The sequence below is a fragment of the Drosophila innubila genome, chromosome X (assembly GCF_004354385.1).
Source record: "Drosophila innubila isolate TH190305 chromosome X, UK_Dinn_1.0, whole genome shotgun sequence".
Lineage (NCBI taxonomy): Eukaryota > Metazoa > Arthropoda > Insecta > Diptera > Drosophilidae > Drosophila > Drosophila innubila.
The window spans coordinates 5,477,515-5,494,076 of NC_047626.1; the positions used below are offsets into that span (position 1 = coordinate 5,477,515).

At 32.3% G+C, this 16,562-nt stretch overlaps 2 protein-coding genes and 1 pseudogene across 2 annotated transcripts; 2 read left to right on the forward strand and 1 right to left on the reverse strand.

Annotated features, from left to right (window-relative positions):
- Positions 1–2,077: 2,077 nt before the first annotated feature.
- LOC117794224 (sin3 histone deacetylase corepressor complex component SDS3) lies at positions 2,078–4,912 on the forward strand. Its single transcript, XM_034634782.1, has 4 exons — positions 2,078–2,271; positions 2,398–2,575; positions 3,100–3,844; positions 4,748–4,912. The coding sequence occupies exons 1-4, from the start codon at positions 2,085–2,087 to the stop codon at positions 4,832–4,834; spliced, it is 1,197 nt and encodes a 398-aa protein (XP_034490673.1). The 5' UTR covers positions 2,078–2,084; the 3' UTR covers positions 4,835–4,912.
- A 37-nt stretch (positions 4,913–4,949) lies between these two features.
- Positions 4,950–13,558, forward strand: LOC117794223 (annotated as a pseudogene).
- LOC117794226 (40S ribosomal protein S10b) lies at positions 7,058–7,910 on the reverse strand. The gene is made up of 2 exons (XM_034634785.1): positions 7,843–7,910; positions 7,058–7,563 (listed from the first exon to the last, which is right to left on the reverse strand). The coding sequence occupies exon 2, from the start codon at positions 7,560–7,562 to the stop codon at positions 7,080–7,082; it is 483 nt and encodes a 160-aa protein (XP_034490676.1). The 5' UTR covers position 7,563; positions 7,843–7,910; the 3' UTR covers positions 7,058–7,079.
- Positions 13,559–16,562: the final 3,004 nt, after the last annotated feature.

The window sequence follows — 16,562 nt, forward strand, 5'->3', positions numbered from 1 at the left end:
GAGATGCTAAAGGCCGTTAATGCCACTGTCCAAACAACAAACTCATTTTCATCGAAATTTTCGACCTTGAAGGCGACAAAGATCTCGATCTTAACGAAAAGACAACCACAACAACAATATAATATGTATGTATGTTAATACACAGGTGTGTGTATGCAACTTTTTTGAAGCAAATCCGACTTAACGATGAAATTAAGAAAAACAAATTTCCCATGGCGTCGTCGAGAATGTTCATCTGCCTCAGCAATACTTATTAATATACATATGTAGCTAATATATAGCTATACAGTTAGTCAAGCAATTGTTTTAACACACAAAGGTGTTTAACATATCTTTAACTGTGCTAAAGCAACCAAAAAGTAATTTTTGATGTTCCTGAAAACGGGAAACCCTTGCTTTCAAATGTCTAAAAAAATTCTTAAGAGATTTGACAAAATGAAGTATTTATTGAATATATTTTAAATATCTGTAAACTGAAAAAAATTCCAAAATATACGTTCGAAATCAATAAATCTCTATCATTTTAGTAACACCAACATTTCAAACGGTTGTTTTCAAAAACATTTCTCTCAAAAACTACAGATTTTTGGAAAAAACCTGATTAATTTTTTATAAAAAAAAAAATTATGTAAGCCAATACATTTCTTTAATTTGTTTTATTTCATTAAATTCATTAAATATTTCATAAAAACAATAATTGAATTTAATAAAAAAAAGTAATTTTTCAAAGTAATTGCTTCACTTAACTCTGTATATAGATTATTAAGTCGATTTATATTTGTTTTTGTATTATATTTTTATTACGATGAAAATTATGTTTTTGTATTTTAATTTGTTCTAAGAAGAAACTGTGTTAAATTTCGTCAAAACACTTTCTTGACTAGCTGTATATCTTTATGTGAGTGGTGCGTATTTAACCACACTTTTTGTATTTCGTATTTCGTATGGCATTCCAATTCATTTCTCCGCATAACAAATGCAAATCAATCAAAATTCGCTTGCGATGATTTACCATGGAATTTTTGGCTGATGTATAATACGCCAATTTTTCAACTAAGGCAAATAGATCTATTGCGTGGGCGTCGCTGCTTGACGACAGCGTTTAAATATGTATATATGTATGTATGTATGTATGTGTCAGCACCAGCAGCAGCTGGCAAGCAAAATACTAAAAGTGCTCTGCGTATGACATGGAATATAATATACACAATACAGATGTAAAATTATTTATTAAGTCAAACATTAAATGAATTAAAATTTCTGGAGCTGGTACATAAAAAGTTGTGGGCGCTAAATGCTGTGGGTAGATCTTGTTAAGATCATTAGACGCAATAGTATATTCATTCATAACGAATTCAATTATGAATCATACTTGACGACATAAATTAGTTCTTGAATTTTCGAAATTTATTTATGAAATTGATAAAAAGTTTTTAAATTTGCTAGTTGTTGGGCAATTGATTAATGCTTAAATTTATAATTGATCTTAAATTTTTTATTAGAATTATAGCTTAAATTAAATTTTTAAACAAAGTAACATAAATTTGTTTAAAAATTATAAGCGCTGCATTTATTTGGAAAAAAAAGTACGTCAAGCAGGTCACACTTTTTATGCACCAGTGCTGTCAAGCACGCATAAGCTTATCGCCTTATCGATATGGCGCTGCCAACTTAGTTATTTTATAACTAATGCTGGCTTAAAAAAGATCGAAAACTGCAAACGGAGTACATTTTAAATATTTATAGTTTTGCAAATAAATTGGCATAAAAAATTGATAGTTCAATAACAAATTTTAATACCAAATTAGATTAAATAAAATGCATTTAGTCTCAGGAGAGAGGCTGTGTAACTAAGTTTAAGCTAATTATATCCAAAAATTTAATGAAGTTCTAGCTAAATTCTGTTAAAACTTTCAAAGCTCTAACTTTAAAATTATAGTAAAATTATTGCAGATTTTAAGACACTTTGTAAATTTAGTTGATCACAATCTGAAAATGAACCAAACCTGCCAACTCGTTTTTTGTTGCGATTATTAAAACAAGTTGGCATCACTTTCGTATAAAATGGCTACGTGTGTGTGTGTATGCGCAGGCAAACAAATATAAACAGCGAAATAGAAAAAGTAAATTGTACAAATATAAACACAAACAATTTAAAATTTGAGGCTGTCAAGTTGCCTTCAGGAATGGACAGAATGAACGCCTACTACAATTTGTACTCGGGCGACAACTATGACGATGAATCAATTGGCGACGAGCGCAGCGAAGAAGGTAAGAAAGAGTAAATGAACTAAAAGGAAGCTTTGACTTTGCTGTCAGGCTCTCCAAATAATTAGAGGAATAGGCAACAAAATGTGCTTAGTATGCTTTCAACCATGCAACGCTTAACAATTCCAGATACGGATGATGCGAGTGAAACGGAATTTCGCAGTCCAAATCGTTATGGTGGCACAAACGGTACATCCTCCAACAATAGCATAAATAACAACAACAACAACAATAACAACAACAATAGCAGCAACAGCAGCAGCAACAATAACAACAACATGGGCAGCAACAGCGAGCTGAAAGAACAGTGAGTACAATAAGTGTGCACACGCCAGGGACTGTAATTGAAATATAATACTTATTTTTGATATAAAAAATTATTTTTAATTATTAAAATTAATTTAAATAAGAAATATCAAAAATAATTACTATGCTTAAATTTGTATATAAAAATCAAACCATTATACTTATTTTCAAATTTGTATTATAAAAATCATAAATAAGAATTACTTATTTTCAGTATATAAATCAAAGAATAAAAATTACTTGGCAAATAATTCTTATTTTTTGATTTTTATGAAAGGAATTTAAAATATGAATTATGTTTGGATTCATATATAAAAAGTAAATTATAATTATTCTTTTTTGATTTTTATGATTTAAATGTTTTTTAAAATAAAATTTTATCGTGTTTTCGAATTTTCTTTCAAAAATCTTTTTTAAATGCTTTTTGGTTTTCAATTTTGTTCCAAACTCATAATTATTATGTGCGGTCCCTGGCAACAAGTGTGTACACACTGGCAACGAATTTAATCTATTTTTATTTTACAGAATGTATCAACACAAGTTGATTAATCTGCAAAAACAGCTGGAGGAGCTGAATCAACTGATGCATCCGGAATATATGAAAAGAGTACGGAAATTGGATAATCAATTAAAGGAGCGACGTCGTCTGAATGAAATCTATAAGGAATATATGCGCGATTGTGTGGAACGTGACTATATATTGGAGAAGAAGGCCGCCCAAAAGGAATACGATGAGAAAATGATGGATCTTAAGGATAATCTCATAGCGGACTTTGAGGATCGCAAGCGACAGATTGAAAATGAACGTTATAGTCTGGAATTGACCAATGATTCTACGGAAATAAAGACAACTGTGACACGTAAACTGCGACGACGTCCAAATGAACCGTTACCGGTGATTGAGAAACGGCGTAAGCCGGCAACGGGACAATTATTGGTCTATCAATTGGATGACAAGGAAATTGAGTCCGATCTCAAGATGATACAACGTGGCAAACCGATGCCACTGCAACAGAATGGATTAGGCAACAACAACTACAACAACTCACAGCAACAACAACTGCAACAACAGCAGCAATCACAGCAACAACAACAACAACAACAGTCACACAATTTATTAGCCGAGGCAAACAGTTATGTGGAAACCCGGATTGAGGATAATAAGCTACTCTATGAGAGACGTTGGTTCTGTCGAGGACAACATGTCTATGTCGAGGGCAAGGATATGAACAAGTTTGCAGCCACTATCTCAGCAATTGGCAATGAAGTTGTAAGTCAGATATCTCAAGAATTATATCATCTTTATAAACTTACCATTAATCATATTCTACATCTTGACATAAGTCAGCAATATCACAATTTATCGCTATCTATACAATCATTATTATCAGGAATTAAAACAGTAATCGTAATAGTAATCGTTAACCGGTATTAACCGATTGAAATGTCTAACCATAACTGAAACTTTTACTATAACAGGGAATTTTAGTCAGGGACTGTCACCATTAAAATTTTTACTATAAAACTCAAGAAATAATCATTATTTTTGATCTAAAAAAAAAAGAAAAACTCATCAAATAATGATTATCATTTTGTGAGTTTTGTTTTTTAGATCAAAAATAAAACTCAAGTTGCTATTTTGACTTTCTATAAGGAATATGAAATAAATCAGGACTGTAATCATTAGAAGTTTCATTATAAAACTCAAGAAATAATCATTATTTTTGATTTTTATTAGTTTGCTCATACATAAAATAATCATTTTTTTGCGCAAAAAAATAAAATTTAAAAATAATGATTATTTGAAGACAAACTCAAGTTGTTATTTTGACTTATTATGAGTAATATGGAAAAAACTTATATATATTCCTAGTCTTTTTTCAAAAGTAATAATTATTCCTTAAGTTTTATTTTTTTTTGTTCAAAAAAAATCATTATTTAATGGGTAAAATAATAAAAATCATAAATTTTAAGTTCATGGTCAAATTGCATAGATTAAACTAAAAGACAAATTTAAATATATATCACGCTCTTTTAAAGTTTCCAGTAGTGATTAATTTTTTCAATTGAAAAGAAAAAAAAACAAATTATCATTATTAACCGTCCCGGCTAAATACTTTTCCATCTTTATAAGCATTTCACTAATAATCTTCTATATCTTTTCCCTTTACAGATCTGGGTTAAACGCTCCAACGAAAGCAAATTCAAGATCAACATGTCGCATTTGGCCAAGGGAAAAATATCCATTAAAAGACGATAGACGCTAGTTTTTTAAATTTACATTTAAGCATAAATTTTTATTTAAACAAATCTTTTAATTGCAAATATAAATTGTAAATAATGTAATTTGAGGATTAATCCATTGTTCATCATGCTGTGCTGCTTCCGAGTTCCAAGGAATGCTATACAATCTGGGTTTACAGCTATGGGATGTCTGTTGTATTTTATGGATCCATTTCCAGTTGCATTCAAATGTTTATGAAATATAAAACATGATTGTAAACCGGTCCGTGGAGACATCAAGAAGTTCCTTCTATAGAATGAGCTGTGAAATTTAAAGAAAGCTGAAGAGCTGCTCTGGAAACTGTAAAGAAACATTGCCAAATCTAAGAAGCTGCTGAGAAGATAAGATAAGATCAGTTAAAACAAACTCTTGGATAGAATATGCTATGGAATGTCTAGAAATCTGAAGAACATCTAAGAAGCTGCTTTTAAGATGAGAGTTTCTTTATTTAAGTCAAATTCTTGTAGAACGGATGCTGTCTAATGTCCAGAAACCTGAAGAACATCTCTGTAAACTCTTAAAAGGATAGTCACATCTAAGAAGCTGCTTAAAAGATGAGATAAGATCAGTTAAAACAAACTTTTGTATAGGAATATTCTGTGGAATGTCTAAAAGCCCTAAAACCCTTTTTAACAGTTACCACATCTAAAAAGCCGCTTTTTAGATAAAAGTTCCATTCGAGAACCTTAAAGACTTGTATAGGAGTGTATATGAACCTGAAAAACTGCTCTAGAAAAGATTGTCATACTAAAGTGATGAGTTTCAAAATTTAAGCAAACTCTTGGATAAAATATACTTTATAATGTCTTACAACTGAAAGATTGCTTGAGGAACTCTAAAAAAAGATTGTCAGATTTAGGAAATTGTTTTTAAGATGATAGTTTCTTCATTTAAGACGAAATCTTGGATAAAAAAAGGTGTATTTTGTCTAGAAACCTGAGAAACTGTTCTGAGCACTCTAAAGAAAGATTGTCACAGCTTAGAAGCTGAATTTAGGATAAAAGCTCTATCATAAAACTTAGGAATCCTTACAGTAGGTTGTCACATTTATAAAGCTGCTTAGAAGATGATATAAGATCAGTTAAGAAAAACTCTTATATAAAATATGCTATGGAATGTTTAGAAACCTGAAGAACTGCTCTAGGAACTCTCACTGAAGATTGTCAAATCTTAAAAGATATAAGAGTTACTTGGCTTAGAACAAATTCGGATAGAATATGGTGGGATTGCCTAGAAAGCTAGAAATGCTTTGGAAAGTCTAAAGAAGAATTCACACATGTTAAGAGCTGCTTAGAATATGTGATAAGATCAGTTAAGACAAACTCTTGTATAGGAATATGCTATAGAATGTCTAGAAACCTAAAGAACTGATTAAGGAAACCTTTCTTTAGGTTGTCACATCTAAAAAACTGCTTTTAAGATAAAAAGATAGGATGAAAGACGCTGTCTAATGTCTAGAAACTTAAAGAAATGCTTTAGGAACCTTAACTAAAGATTGTCACATCTTAAAAGCTGTTTATTGAATTTAAGTTATATTATTTGTAAACCAAGAAAGGATTAGCTATACTATGATAGACAAATTCTTGACAGTCAGTTCTAGTTGGCTTTCATTTAAAGATTAATCCTTCTTGACTATTAAAAACCTCAGCTTGTTAATGGTTTAAGTTTTAATTGAATATCTGTCTGTATAGTGTAGAGTGTCAACCACATGGAGAACTGCTCTTTAATCTAACTCACATCAATATGATCCTAACTCGAATTATATTCAAAACTTGTTACTTTCTGCTGCTTTCAAGTCTTATTCCATTTACAAAAGCCACTTTTCAAGATAATAACGGGAAATCTTTCGAATCGATTATATATGATAATATCTATATATATGTATATAATATAAACGTGACAATCTTTAGCTGCTGTCGAAGCTTAACTACAGCTGAGTTTAGCACTGATTTCTCACTACAAATGTCCACAGTACGAATTTTGAAAGCATGCAAATTTCAAAATCCAAAAAAATAACGAAAAAAAATAAATACAAATATTTGATAGTTTTGTTTTCACTTTGCGCTTGCTTTATAATTTTACAGCAAATTTGCTTTGCTGCAGCATTTTTGTGTTTTTTTTTTTATAAAACATACACACAATGTAATTTTGTTGTTGTTGTTTCTGTGTTTTCTGCAACTCGTCTCAATTTATATATAGAAGAGTAAAAAAAAAACGCCATCTAGTTGCGGGAACCACGTCCAAATCCGCCACGGAATTCGACCTCACCGGCGCCGGGTCCAACATCGCCCTTCTTGTCCACGCCGCTGCCGCCAGGAGCGCGTCTGTAGGCGGAACGATCCTCGCCGGTCTTGGAGGCATCGGCGGGTCCGCGTGGTCCACCAGCAGCGGGACGGGGACGCAGTGGCTCGGAGCGTGCCGGGCGCTTCAGGGTGGAGGGCACAATCTCGGGGGGCAGATGCAGATAGCTGCGCAGCTCCTCAATGCCCTCGTTGGTCAGATACCAGTAATAATGACGCCAGGCAAACTGCTCCTTGACCAAACCACGCGAATGCAGAGATTGCAGTGCCTTAATCACATGCAGATTGGGAATGGAGTCCAATTCGGGATGCTTCTGTGCATGGAAATCCTTTTTGGCCACAATGACGCCCTCCTTGAAGAGGTACTCGTAAATGGCGACACGATGAGCCTTTGGCATGAACATGCTGCACAAAACAAAACAAAAAATAAAACCAAAAAAAAAAACAATTATCAGTATAGATGTATTTATAAGTTGTCAACTTTGGTTGTTGTTGTTTTCGTTTTTTTGGGGGGCTGTCAACAAGCCGCAGTCTCAAATGTCAAATTGGCAAACAAAATGCACACAACACATTAAATGACAGCTGCAGCTTTAAATGCCACATTCACTTTTCATTCATTAAGTTTAGCACTTTAACGGATTTGCAATTATTTAGTAGATTTATATTTAGTCAAAATTCACGTACTTTGCGTCTTCTATGTAGCAGAGACCGGAAAGAAAGGAAAAGCGAGTTGACAGCTGTCAGCTCTCAAATTCTTCTTCTTACCCCTTTATACACACAGGGTTGCATGCTGCGTTCACATGTGAATGCGCGAGTACAGAGCTGCTTTGGCGCCAGAAAGTATACATTAATGATGTTCCCATATTTTATTGCAGAAAATAAATAGATTAAAAAAGCTGCAGAAATAATTTGCATTGAGATGAAAATGTCAAAATATTTTAGCGAAATTTAATTGTTTTGCTTACAAAATGCAAATATTAGTATGTTAGCTTAATAAGCTGCCGAGTTAATTATCCGAATTAAATTTTTTGTTTACAAAATGAATTAAGTAATATGCTAACTAATTGATTGATTATTGCTTTGATGCAAACGTTTGTTTATTTTTATTTACTTACATAGATTTATTTTATATTTTTATATTTTATATTTTTTAAGCTTAAAATCACCGGTAAAAAAAAGCTAGATTTGAAAAAAGTAATATATAGAAAAAAAGGTAAAAATAAAATGAAAAATGCTAGATTGGCAACAGTGCTGAATATCTAGCAGTATTAAAATTGTTTGATAACAAACTGAGTTATCGGTCAAGCGTGTCGTCACAAAAGCTAATCGATTTTGTCAGTTCTCTTTTGGCGCCAATAGACGAAAGCAAACATTAAAAGCACCACTATTATATAGAAACTATTTTTCTGGATTTGTATAATAACATAAAATTAATAAAAAAATATTTAATATATTTATTTAATTTTAATGCTAAGCGAATAAAGCTTCAATTCGTTATGATTATGGTGTAACAATTAGTACGTACAAACTTCAATATGATAAGCATTATCATGCATTGCTAGCACATTTCATTTTTTGACACAATATGTTGGATTAACTTAATATAAATGTGGTTTTGTTATTTATGGAATTCCTAGTAAATGCTACGTTATCAACAAAATTCGATCATTCTACAAATGTCAGTCGATTAGATAGTTACACAATATCGACAAAGATCAGCTATCAGATTTAAAGCTTAATTTTAGCTAATTGGTTTTATATAACTAAAGAGAATTAATAATTTACAAATTTATACATGGGTTATCTGCGGGATTTTTCAGCTTACTTAAGGGATTTTGAAGCCTTTAAAAATGTAAAATACCAAAAAGAGTGACTAATTAAGACCAGGCAATCCAAGCACTTGACTTTATCGCAATAAAAGAAACAGTTTATATATAAAAGCACACAGCTGTTTGCTAGTCAATTTAACCACAGTAGTCAAGGAATATGGTTAGATTATATTTAATGTTACTGCTCTGCGTTTTTGGCCTGGCCAATGCCAGCAATGAAGCACTGGAGACACATGGAGATTTTAACATCGAGAGTTACCAACGAATGATGCAGTTGCGCCACCTGGCGGTCGAGTTCTTCGATTATTATGAGAACATCACAGTTACGGATTTGATAGTGCCCGAAACAAGAGCTCCCAATCAACAGGATAAACAATGTCTGGCTGAAGTTATCGAACTGAGTCGGGGTTTAAGGTCAGGCAAAATCTGGGCATTGAGAAGTACAAAAAAAAAAAAAAAAAAAAAATTATTCTAAAGATCAACTTTAAAATTATTATTTTTTTGGAAACAGTCATAACTTAAAAACATCATATAGTACCGCTATGCAGTACAATTGAGAACTCTTTCGACTCTTACAGGAAAACTATACAAGATATGAATATATTTGTATATAATAAAGAACAGAGCGACAAGAACTTTGTCTTTATTAATCCAAAAAGTTTTGTTATTGGAGCTATGACGAGACTTAAAAAAAAAATCATGAATTTTAAAGCTTGAGCTTTACAATAATTTTGTTTGCGTAATTCCTTAGTGAAGATAAGAAATTGGTAAATCAAAAATGATAAAAAGCACAAAATTTTTAGTTGAAGTAAATAAATAATTTTTGAGAACGAAAGGATAAACCTTACTTGAATCAAGTATTTGGAAATAAAAAATTGAGTTGGTATGTTTGGAATTCGAATTAAAAATATTCAAGATTACCGAACTTTTGTTTCTGGGCTTGATGTCGGAATCCTTTCAAAGTACTTTAAAGTGTGTCGCTAACTGTGGATATCTCTTTCTCTCCCCCTGTCTCTCTTCCTCTCTTTATATCTATCTTGTTCTAGTGCTTGACTCCTGGGGTCGTCTGCCAGCGGGTCTGCTCTATGGAAATCTCAAAGATCTGGGCAACTATGAAGAGTGTCTCAGAGTCAATCATGCGATTGCAACCACGGGACATACTCTGCGGGGCAAATACTGCTTTGCCAAACTTCTCTCGGGCAACATGTTGGGATCGAAGATGCCACTTCCTGGCTCGCTCAGCATCCAGACTGCTGTCTGCCTTCCTGCTTCCTGTACTGGCCAACATATAGAAACGCTTCTACGTCAGCTTCTGCAGTATTTGTTGAACGCTGAAATCAAGACGCGATTGCAATTTATCAATGAAGACTCTTGCCAGACGGCGGAAAAGGAGACCTTGGATGGTCTTACTATATTTACCATGTGAGTGGATCGACTTTTAAAGTGAAAAGTGAAAAAAGGCTCAATTTTTCCGGAAAATATCAAAGAAAAATTGCTGATATTTGTCCATGTTTACCGCACATTTTTTTTAATCTTTAAGATGCAACTGTCAACAAAATTTCGAAAGATTTGTGACAAAAACCTGTATTTTTTAAAATTAATTTCCGATAATATTCAAAGTTTCAAAGTTTATCATAAAAGTGTAGTCAGATTTTTCTTTAGTATTGCTTTTTAGAAAAATATGATCTGGCAACACTGGTGTGAATCCTGATGCAGTCGTCAACATTTAATGTGATCATTATTTGCATTGCAGTGTTCTCTTTGTCGTTTTGTCCGCTCTCTTGTTTCTGTGCACACTCTACGACTATTTACTTAGCGCGGATCAAAGTAAGTAGAAAGTAAACATTTCAAATGGGTTTCCAATTTATTATCCTTTCCATTTGGCAGCGCAACTTCCAGTGCTGGTGAGGATCTTTTCGGCACGTGTCAACTCACGAGCGCTTTTCCGCATTGTGGACAGTAAAACAAATGCGAATGTTATCGATTGTCTACACGGCATTCGCTGCATGTCTCTTATCTGGGTAGTTTACGGTCATGACTATATGATGGCCGGCTTATCACCTAATATCAATTTGGTTGATTTGTTGCCGGTAAGTGTTGCATATAATCGCTCACATCTTCATCTTAGTCATTCAATTGTTTTGTATTGTTTTGTTTTGTTTCTTGCAAATGATATGCAATTATTTTGGCAACGCTATTTGCTATTGGTTGGCAATGCGAAACAAGTGTTATTCCAGTAAGTTGGCAAAGCAATGATCATTGGAAATGTAAGTTGGATGCCCGCCACTATTTACAATTTGAGATTGCCTTAAATATACTCCTTTGTTTGACTTATTGCTTCTCTCTTTCTCTTTAATTTTCCTGGCTTTACAGTGGTACAAATCAGCTTATAGCATGCTCGTTCAACATGCTTTATTCTCGGTGGATTCTTTTTTCTTTCTGAGTGGCCTACTTCTAGTTATGGTTGCCCTGCGCTCTATGGAAAAGTAAGTTGAATAATTAACTAGATCTATACATGAGGGTACATTTTATAGACCCAAAAAGAAAATTTAAAATGCTAACCCAAATTCCGCTTTTTGAGCTAAAATATTTATTTATTATTTTTAGAATAACTTTAGTGTTTTTAGTCCGCTCCTAACAAGATTGGTATCAAAACTCTTGTTATTACCAGGACTTTACAAATTTCATAGAATCAAGAGACCAATTGACGTATAATATTTAGTCCATGCTAAATTATTTACGTCACCTTGTTTTAGATTTTACACCATGCTTGCTTGTTTTATGCCAATTCCAACATTGTCAGCATTCCACTACTTCCAGATCCCAGGGAAAGCTCAATGTGCCTCTGATGTATGTGCATCGTTATCTCCGCCTGACTCCAGTACTTGGTTTGGCCATACTGGCATATTTGAAGATACTTCCTCTGGCGGGAAGTGGTCCAGTTTCTAAAGGTTTCCTCGATTCCAGCACTGTTACTTGCCACGATTCCTGGTTCTACACTTTGCTGTACGTGCAGAATTATGCCGCAATGAATAAAATGGTACGTTGCAAAATTGGTTATTTTATAGCTAGTTATGGCTACTTTTAAAGTTCGAGTTTTAGAAAAATTGGAAAATTTCTAGTAGCCGGAATTCTGGCTTTTTAAGTTGTATATAAAAATATATATTTTTTTTTTCAAAATCTGCAAAACATGAATGGACGACATAAACAAAATAATGGAAATTTTATTTAAGCAAATTTCTTCATTTTCCAAGCAAATTTTCTAAAAATGCAGTTTTTTTTAAACAAATACGACCAAAAACCGAATAAGGATGTTTTCTTCTATTTTAAGAAGAATTTTTCGAATTTTTTCTGTGAATTGATGGAATGCTTTTAAAATAATCAATAAAAATCTCTGAAAAAACTCCATACATTTTTAGGAGATTTTCGGTTGGTTTCTTTTTCTGAATATTTTTCTCCCAAAACAAAAATTTTATTTTATGAAAAATACGTGAAAAATAACCATTTTTTTTTAGTAAGCAGTACAGTAAGTACAGGGTCACTTAAAGTTGTTTTTGCTCGTTGCAGTGCTTGGAACACACCTGGTATTTGGCTGTGGATATGCAGCTGTACATCATCTCACCGATTCTGCTTTTTGCACTCTACAAATGGGGTAAGAAGGCCGCTGCAGGAATTCTGGTGATAATGCTCCTGTTGGCAGCCTGTCTCTTCAGCACAATGACGATCAAGGGTTACTCAATGTATGTATTCAAATGATCCTTAAATGCTCCTCTTTCTAATAATTGTGTACATTGTAGGAACACTCCAGGTGGTGCTCAGATCTACTTGGCTACCCATGTAAGAGCTTCTCCTTGGATAATTGGACTGCTCTTTGGATATTATCTGCATGTGAATCGTGGCAAATCTTTCAAGTTGAATCTTATCACAGTCTGGCTGGGCTGGATCATCAGCTTGGGTTTGATCTTCACTTGTCTCTTTGCACTGTATCCATATTCAGCATATGGATATGCTTTGCCCACTCTCAATGAGGCTTTCTATGTGACTCTCACACGCATTGCTTGGCCACTTGCTCTGGTCTGGATTGTGTTTGCCTGTAAATACGGCTATGGCGGTATGGCCAACAGTTTCCTCTCCTCTCCCATGTGGCAGCCGCTGTCGAAGTTGTCCTATTGTGTATATATCTGGCATGTTTTCATCCAAAACGTCTATGTGGGCAATACACACACCAGTGTCTATTTCAGCAATTATCATGTGGTAAGCAATGTTCAAATTAAAATATTCCTGATAAATTATTTATCTTTTCCATACTCAATTTCTTTTAGATGTTACGCTTCTGGTCTGACTTTGGTTTGTCCCTGCTATTAGCTTACTGCATGTATGTTCTGGTGGAGGCTCCGTCCGGTGGCTTACAGATGCTGCTCTTACCAAGTGGAAACCCCAAGCCGCAGTCAACTTCTCCACTGGAGCCTAAAGTAAACCAGGAGAGTAATGAACCTGCATCAAAACTGGAGTCAAAATCCACTCTGAATAGCTAGAATTTATATTTAATCTTGCTCAATAATATTGTTAATGTTAAGTAGCTAATTTTGTTTTTAAATATTATTGTAAATTAATTTATTTCAAATTATTTTCGGTCAAATGCTCTTTATAAATAATTAAAATAAATAGTAATATCCTATTTGCATATTACATGATATAATTTAAGATTTTTATTACACAAGTACTTGTAAAAGACATGAAAAATTGAAGAAAATTTTAAACTAGAAGAATTGCTATGTCAACTGACCAACTTCAAACGGTCATAACTTTGTCAAAACTAAACCGATTTTCATAGGGAATGTCATTTTGATGATGGTTTGGCCTCTTAATTCATTCTGCATTCAAAATTTATTAATTTTGTAAAAAAAATTATTTTCCTCTAAATCTTGGGTTCGATGCTAAGGGTCCCCCCTTTGATATTTTGAAAATTTAAAATTTTAAATCTCAAGTTTTCACTTTTAATTAACTCCTTTTATCGAAATTAGTATAAAACAACACTTTAAACTTGATTCTGAGGCATTTCATTTTCTTGTAAAAAATCATGTGAAATTGAACAAAAATTTTGACTTGTAAAGTGGATGGATCCATGGTCTGACCAACTTCGAACTCTCATAACTTTGTCAAACCTGAACCGATTTTCATAGGGAATGTCATTTTGATAATGGTTTGGCGTCTGAATTCATTCTGCATTCAAAATTTATTAATTTTGTAAAAAAAATTATATTCCTCTAAATCTTGGGTTCGATGCTAAGGGTCCCCCCTTTGATATTTTGAAAATTTTAAATTTTAAATCTCAAGTTTTCACTTTTAATCAACTTCTTATATCGAAATTAGTATAAAACAACACTTTAAACTTGATTCTGAGACATTTCATTTTCTTGTAAAAAATCACGTTAAATTGAACAAAAATTCTGACTTGTAAAGTTGTTGGGTCAAAGGTTCCACCAACTTTATACTTTCATAACTTCATCAAAACTCAACCGATTTTCGAGTGGAATGTCATTTTGTTAATGGTTTGGCCTCTTTATTCATTATGCATTTAAATTAAAATAATTTTAAAAAAAAAAATTTCCTTCTGGATCATGGTTTTGATCATGGTTTCCCCTTTGGAATTTTAAAAATCAAAAAATTTTTTTTATATTCTTATCAAGTCAAGGTCATATCAAAAAGTCGATATTACCACTAATTCGACAAGGACAGCAATAGAAGATTAAATTTTTGTTTCTTCATTTTCGATTTCGACATTGCAATTTATTGCCTACTTATAAGGATAATATAAAAATTAAAAAAAACATTGCATACTTTTACTTGGATTACGTTTTTAAAATATTTTAATTTGTTTAACAAAAAAAATATAAGCTGCTTGACCATTTCATTTAATCGAAGTACACCAAATACTTAAATGTTAAATGATATCTTAAGATATTAGTGGGCAAAAGATAAGATTACAGGTCAGTCTAACAATTTTCAAATACGCATAAACGATAAAATTATGTTTCGGCTCGTTTGATATTTTAAATTGCATTGCAATCTTAACATATAATGTTTAACTGATATTTCCAAAAGCTAATTGCTAGTATTGTTAGTGGTAATATCAATAGAATTTTCTCTAGAATTAATTCAAGTTGATTAGATATAATTTGGCCTAGGTTTTTATGGAAATAACTATACACAATAGTCAAGAAGTAAAAGTTATTAAACTTACTTTTTTTTGATAAATATACTGATAAAAATGATGGTAAAAAAAATTTTAAAAAATCAAACAAACAATAATAAGCAATCTTTAGAATTATTTCTATCCCAATCAATTTATAGATGAAAATTTTATGAAATGAAATTTTTGTCTGAGAACAAGTTTTTATTTTAAAAACTCTAAGTGAAATGTTATTTTTTTTCATTACTATTTTTTAGTTATTATTGAATTGTTAATATTTTTAATACGTAATAAACGTAGCTTTACTAATTTATATATAGCTTGATTATTTTTTACCTCAGAACAGACTTTTTCAGGAAATTTGTTAGATAGATGATTTTTTCCTTTAACACCTTTACTAAATATTTTAGCCTCAATCAGGGGTGTTCCAGAAATTTAATCCAGAAGAATAGATGGTATTTCTGGAACAACCTGTATAGCATTAGTTTACTTGATTGGTATTTCTGGAACACCCCTGAATATTTTGAATTTTATCAACAGAAAACGAGTAATTCAACAATAGCACAGTTACATGAATAATTTCGAAACAAATCTGAAAAGTAGGCTATATAAATCTTTTGAAATGCACTTCAATTCCGAGGTATGAGTAAACAATTTTATTAGGGGCTTTTGTTCCACATTTCACTTTTGATTAAAGTCCAACAGAAAATTTTGCGAGTACGCAATTTTACAGTTTTGTTGGCAAACGTGTGGACAAGACGATAAGATTATTGACCCAGACTAAATAATATATGTTCCATAGCTCGAATATGAAACTATAATATGTTGCGGTTCTTATGATAGTGTATACCATTTGTCTATATCATGCTGGACAAGCAAAATTGCAATTTTAATAGATATTGTTGGATTAGTTAAATAGCGTTGTTGTTTACTTTACTTTCGCATTCCCAGAAACCAAAAAGCAGCTGACTATATTCTGTAGAATCGTATTGATTAGCCGATTAGATATTTTATACTGCGAATGCACGCGGAATTTTACTCAGATCCTATCGTATAAAATATGCTATATTTTAAGAACATATCTAGATCTTTTGAGTATATCACGTGGAATGATTTTATATCTCAAGATTCAAAATCAAAACAATTGTCAAACTCTGGAACCCATGACTAAGTCGGTGCTCCCGTCAGACATATGTATCATTTCAAGTGGTCAAGTTTATATGGCTATAAAAAAAGAAACGAAACATTACTCAGCTACTATAAAGGCGAATCCAATCCGCGAAGTAATGCCTTATCACTCTGGGAATAATATACTGATTAGCTTTAAGCGAATAATATTTGGCAATGGGTAATACTTCTTATCGGTACTACCGAGCCGTATA

Coding starts and splice junctions, on each gene's coding strand:
- LOC117794224 (XM_034634782.1), top strand. CDS start 2,085: ATGCGCAGGCAAACAAATATAAACAGCGAAATAGAAAAAGTAAATTGT. Junction 2,576..3,099: donor AACAGCGAGCTGAAAGAACA/GTGAGTACAATA, acceptor TTTATTTTACAG/AATGTATCAACACAAGTTGA. Junction 3,845..4,747: donor CAGCAATTGGCAATGAAGTT/GTAAGTCAGATA, acceptor TTCCCTTTACAG/ATCTGGGTTAAACGCTCCAA.
- LOC117794226 (XM_034634785.1), bottom strand. CDS start 7,562: ATGTTCATGCCAAAGGCTCATCGTGTCGCCATTTACGAGTACCTCTTC.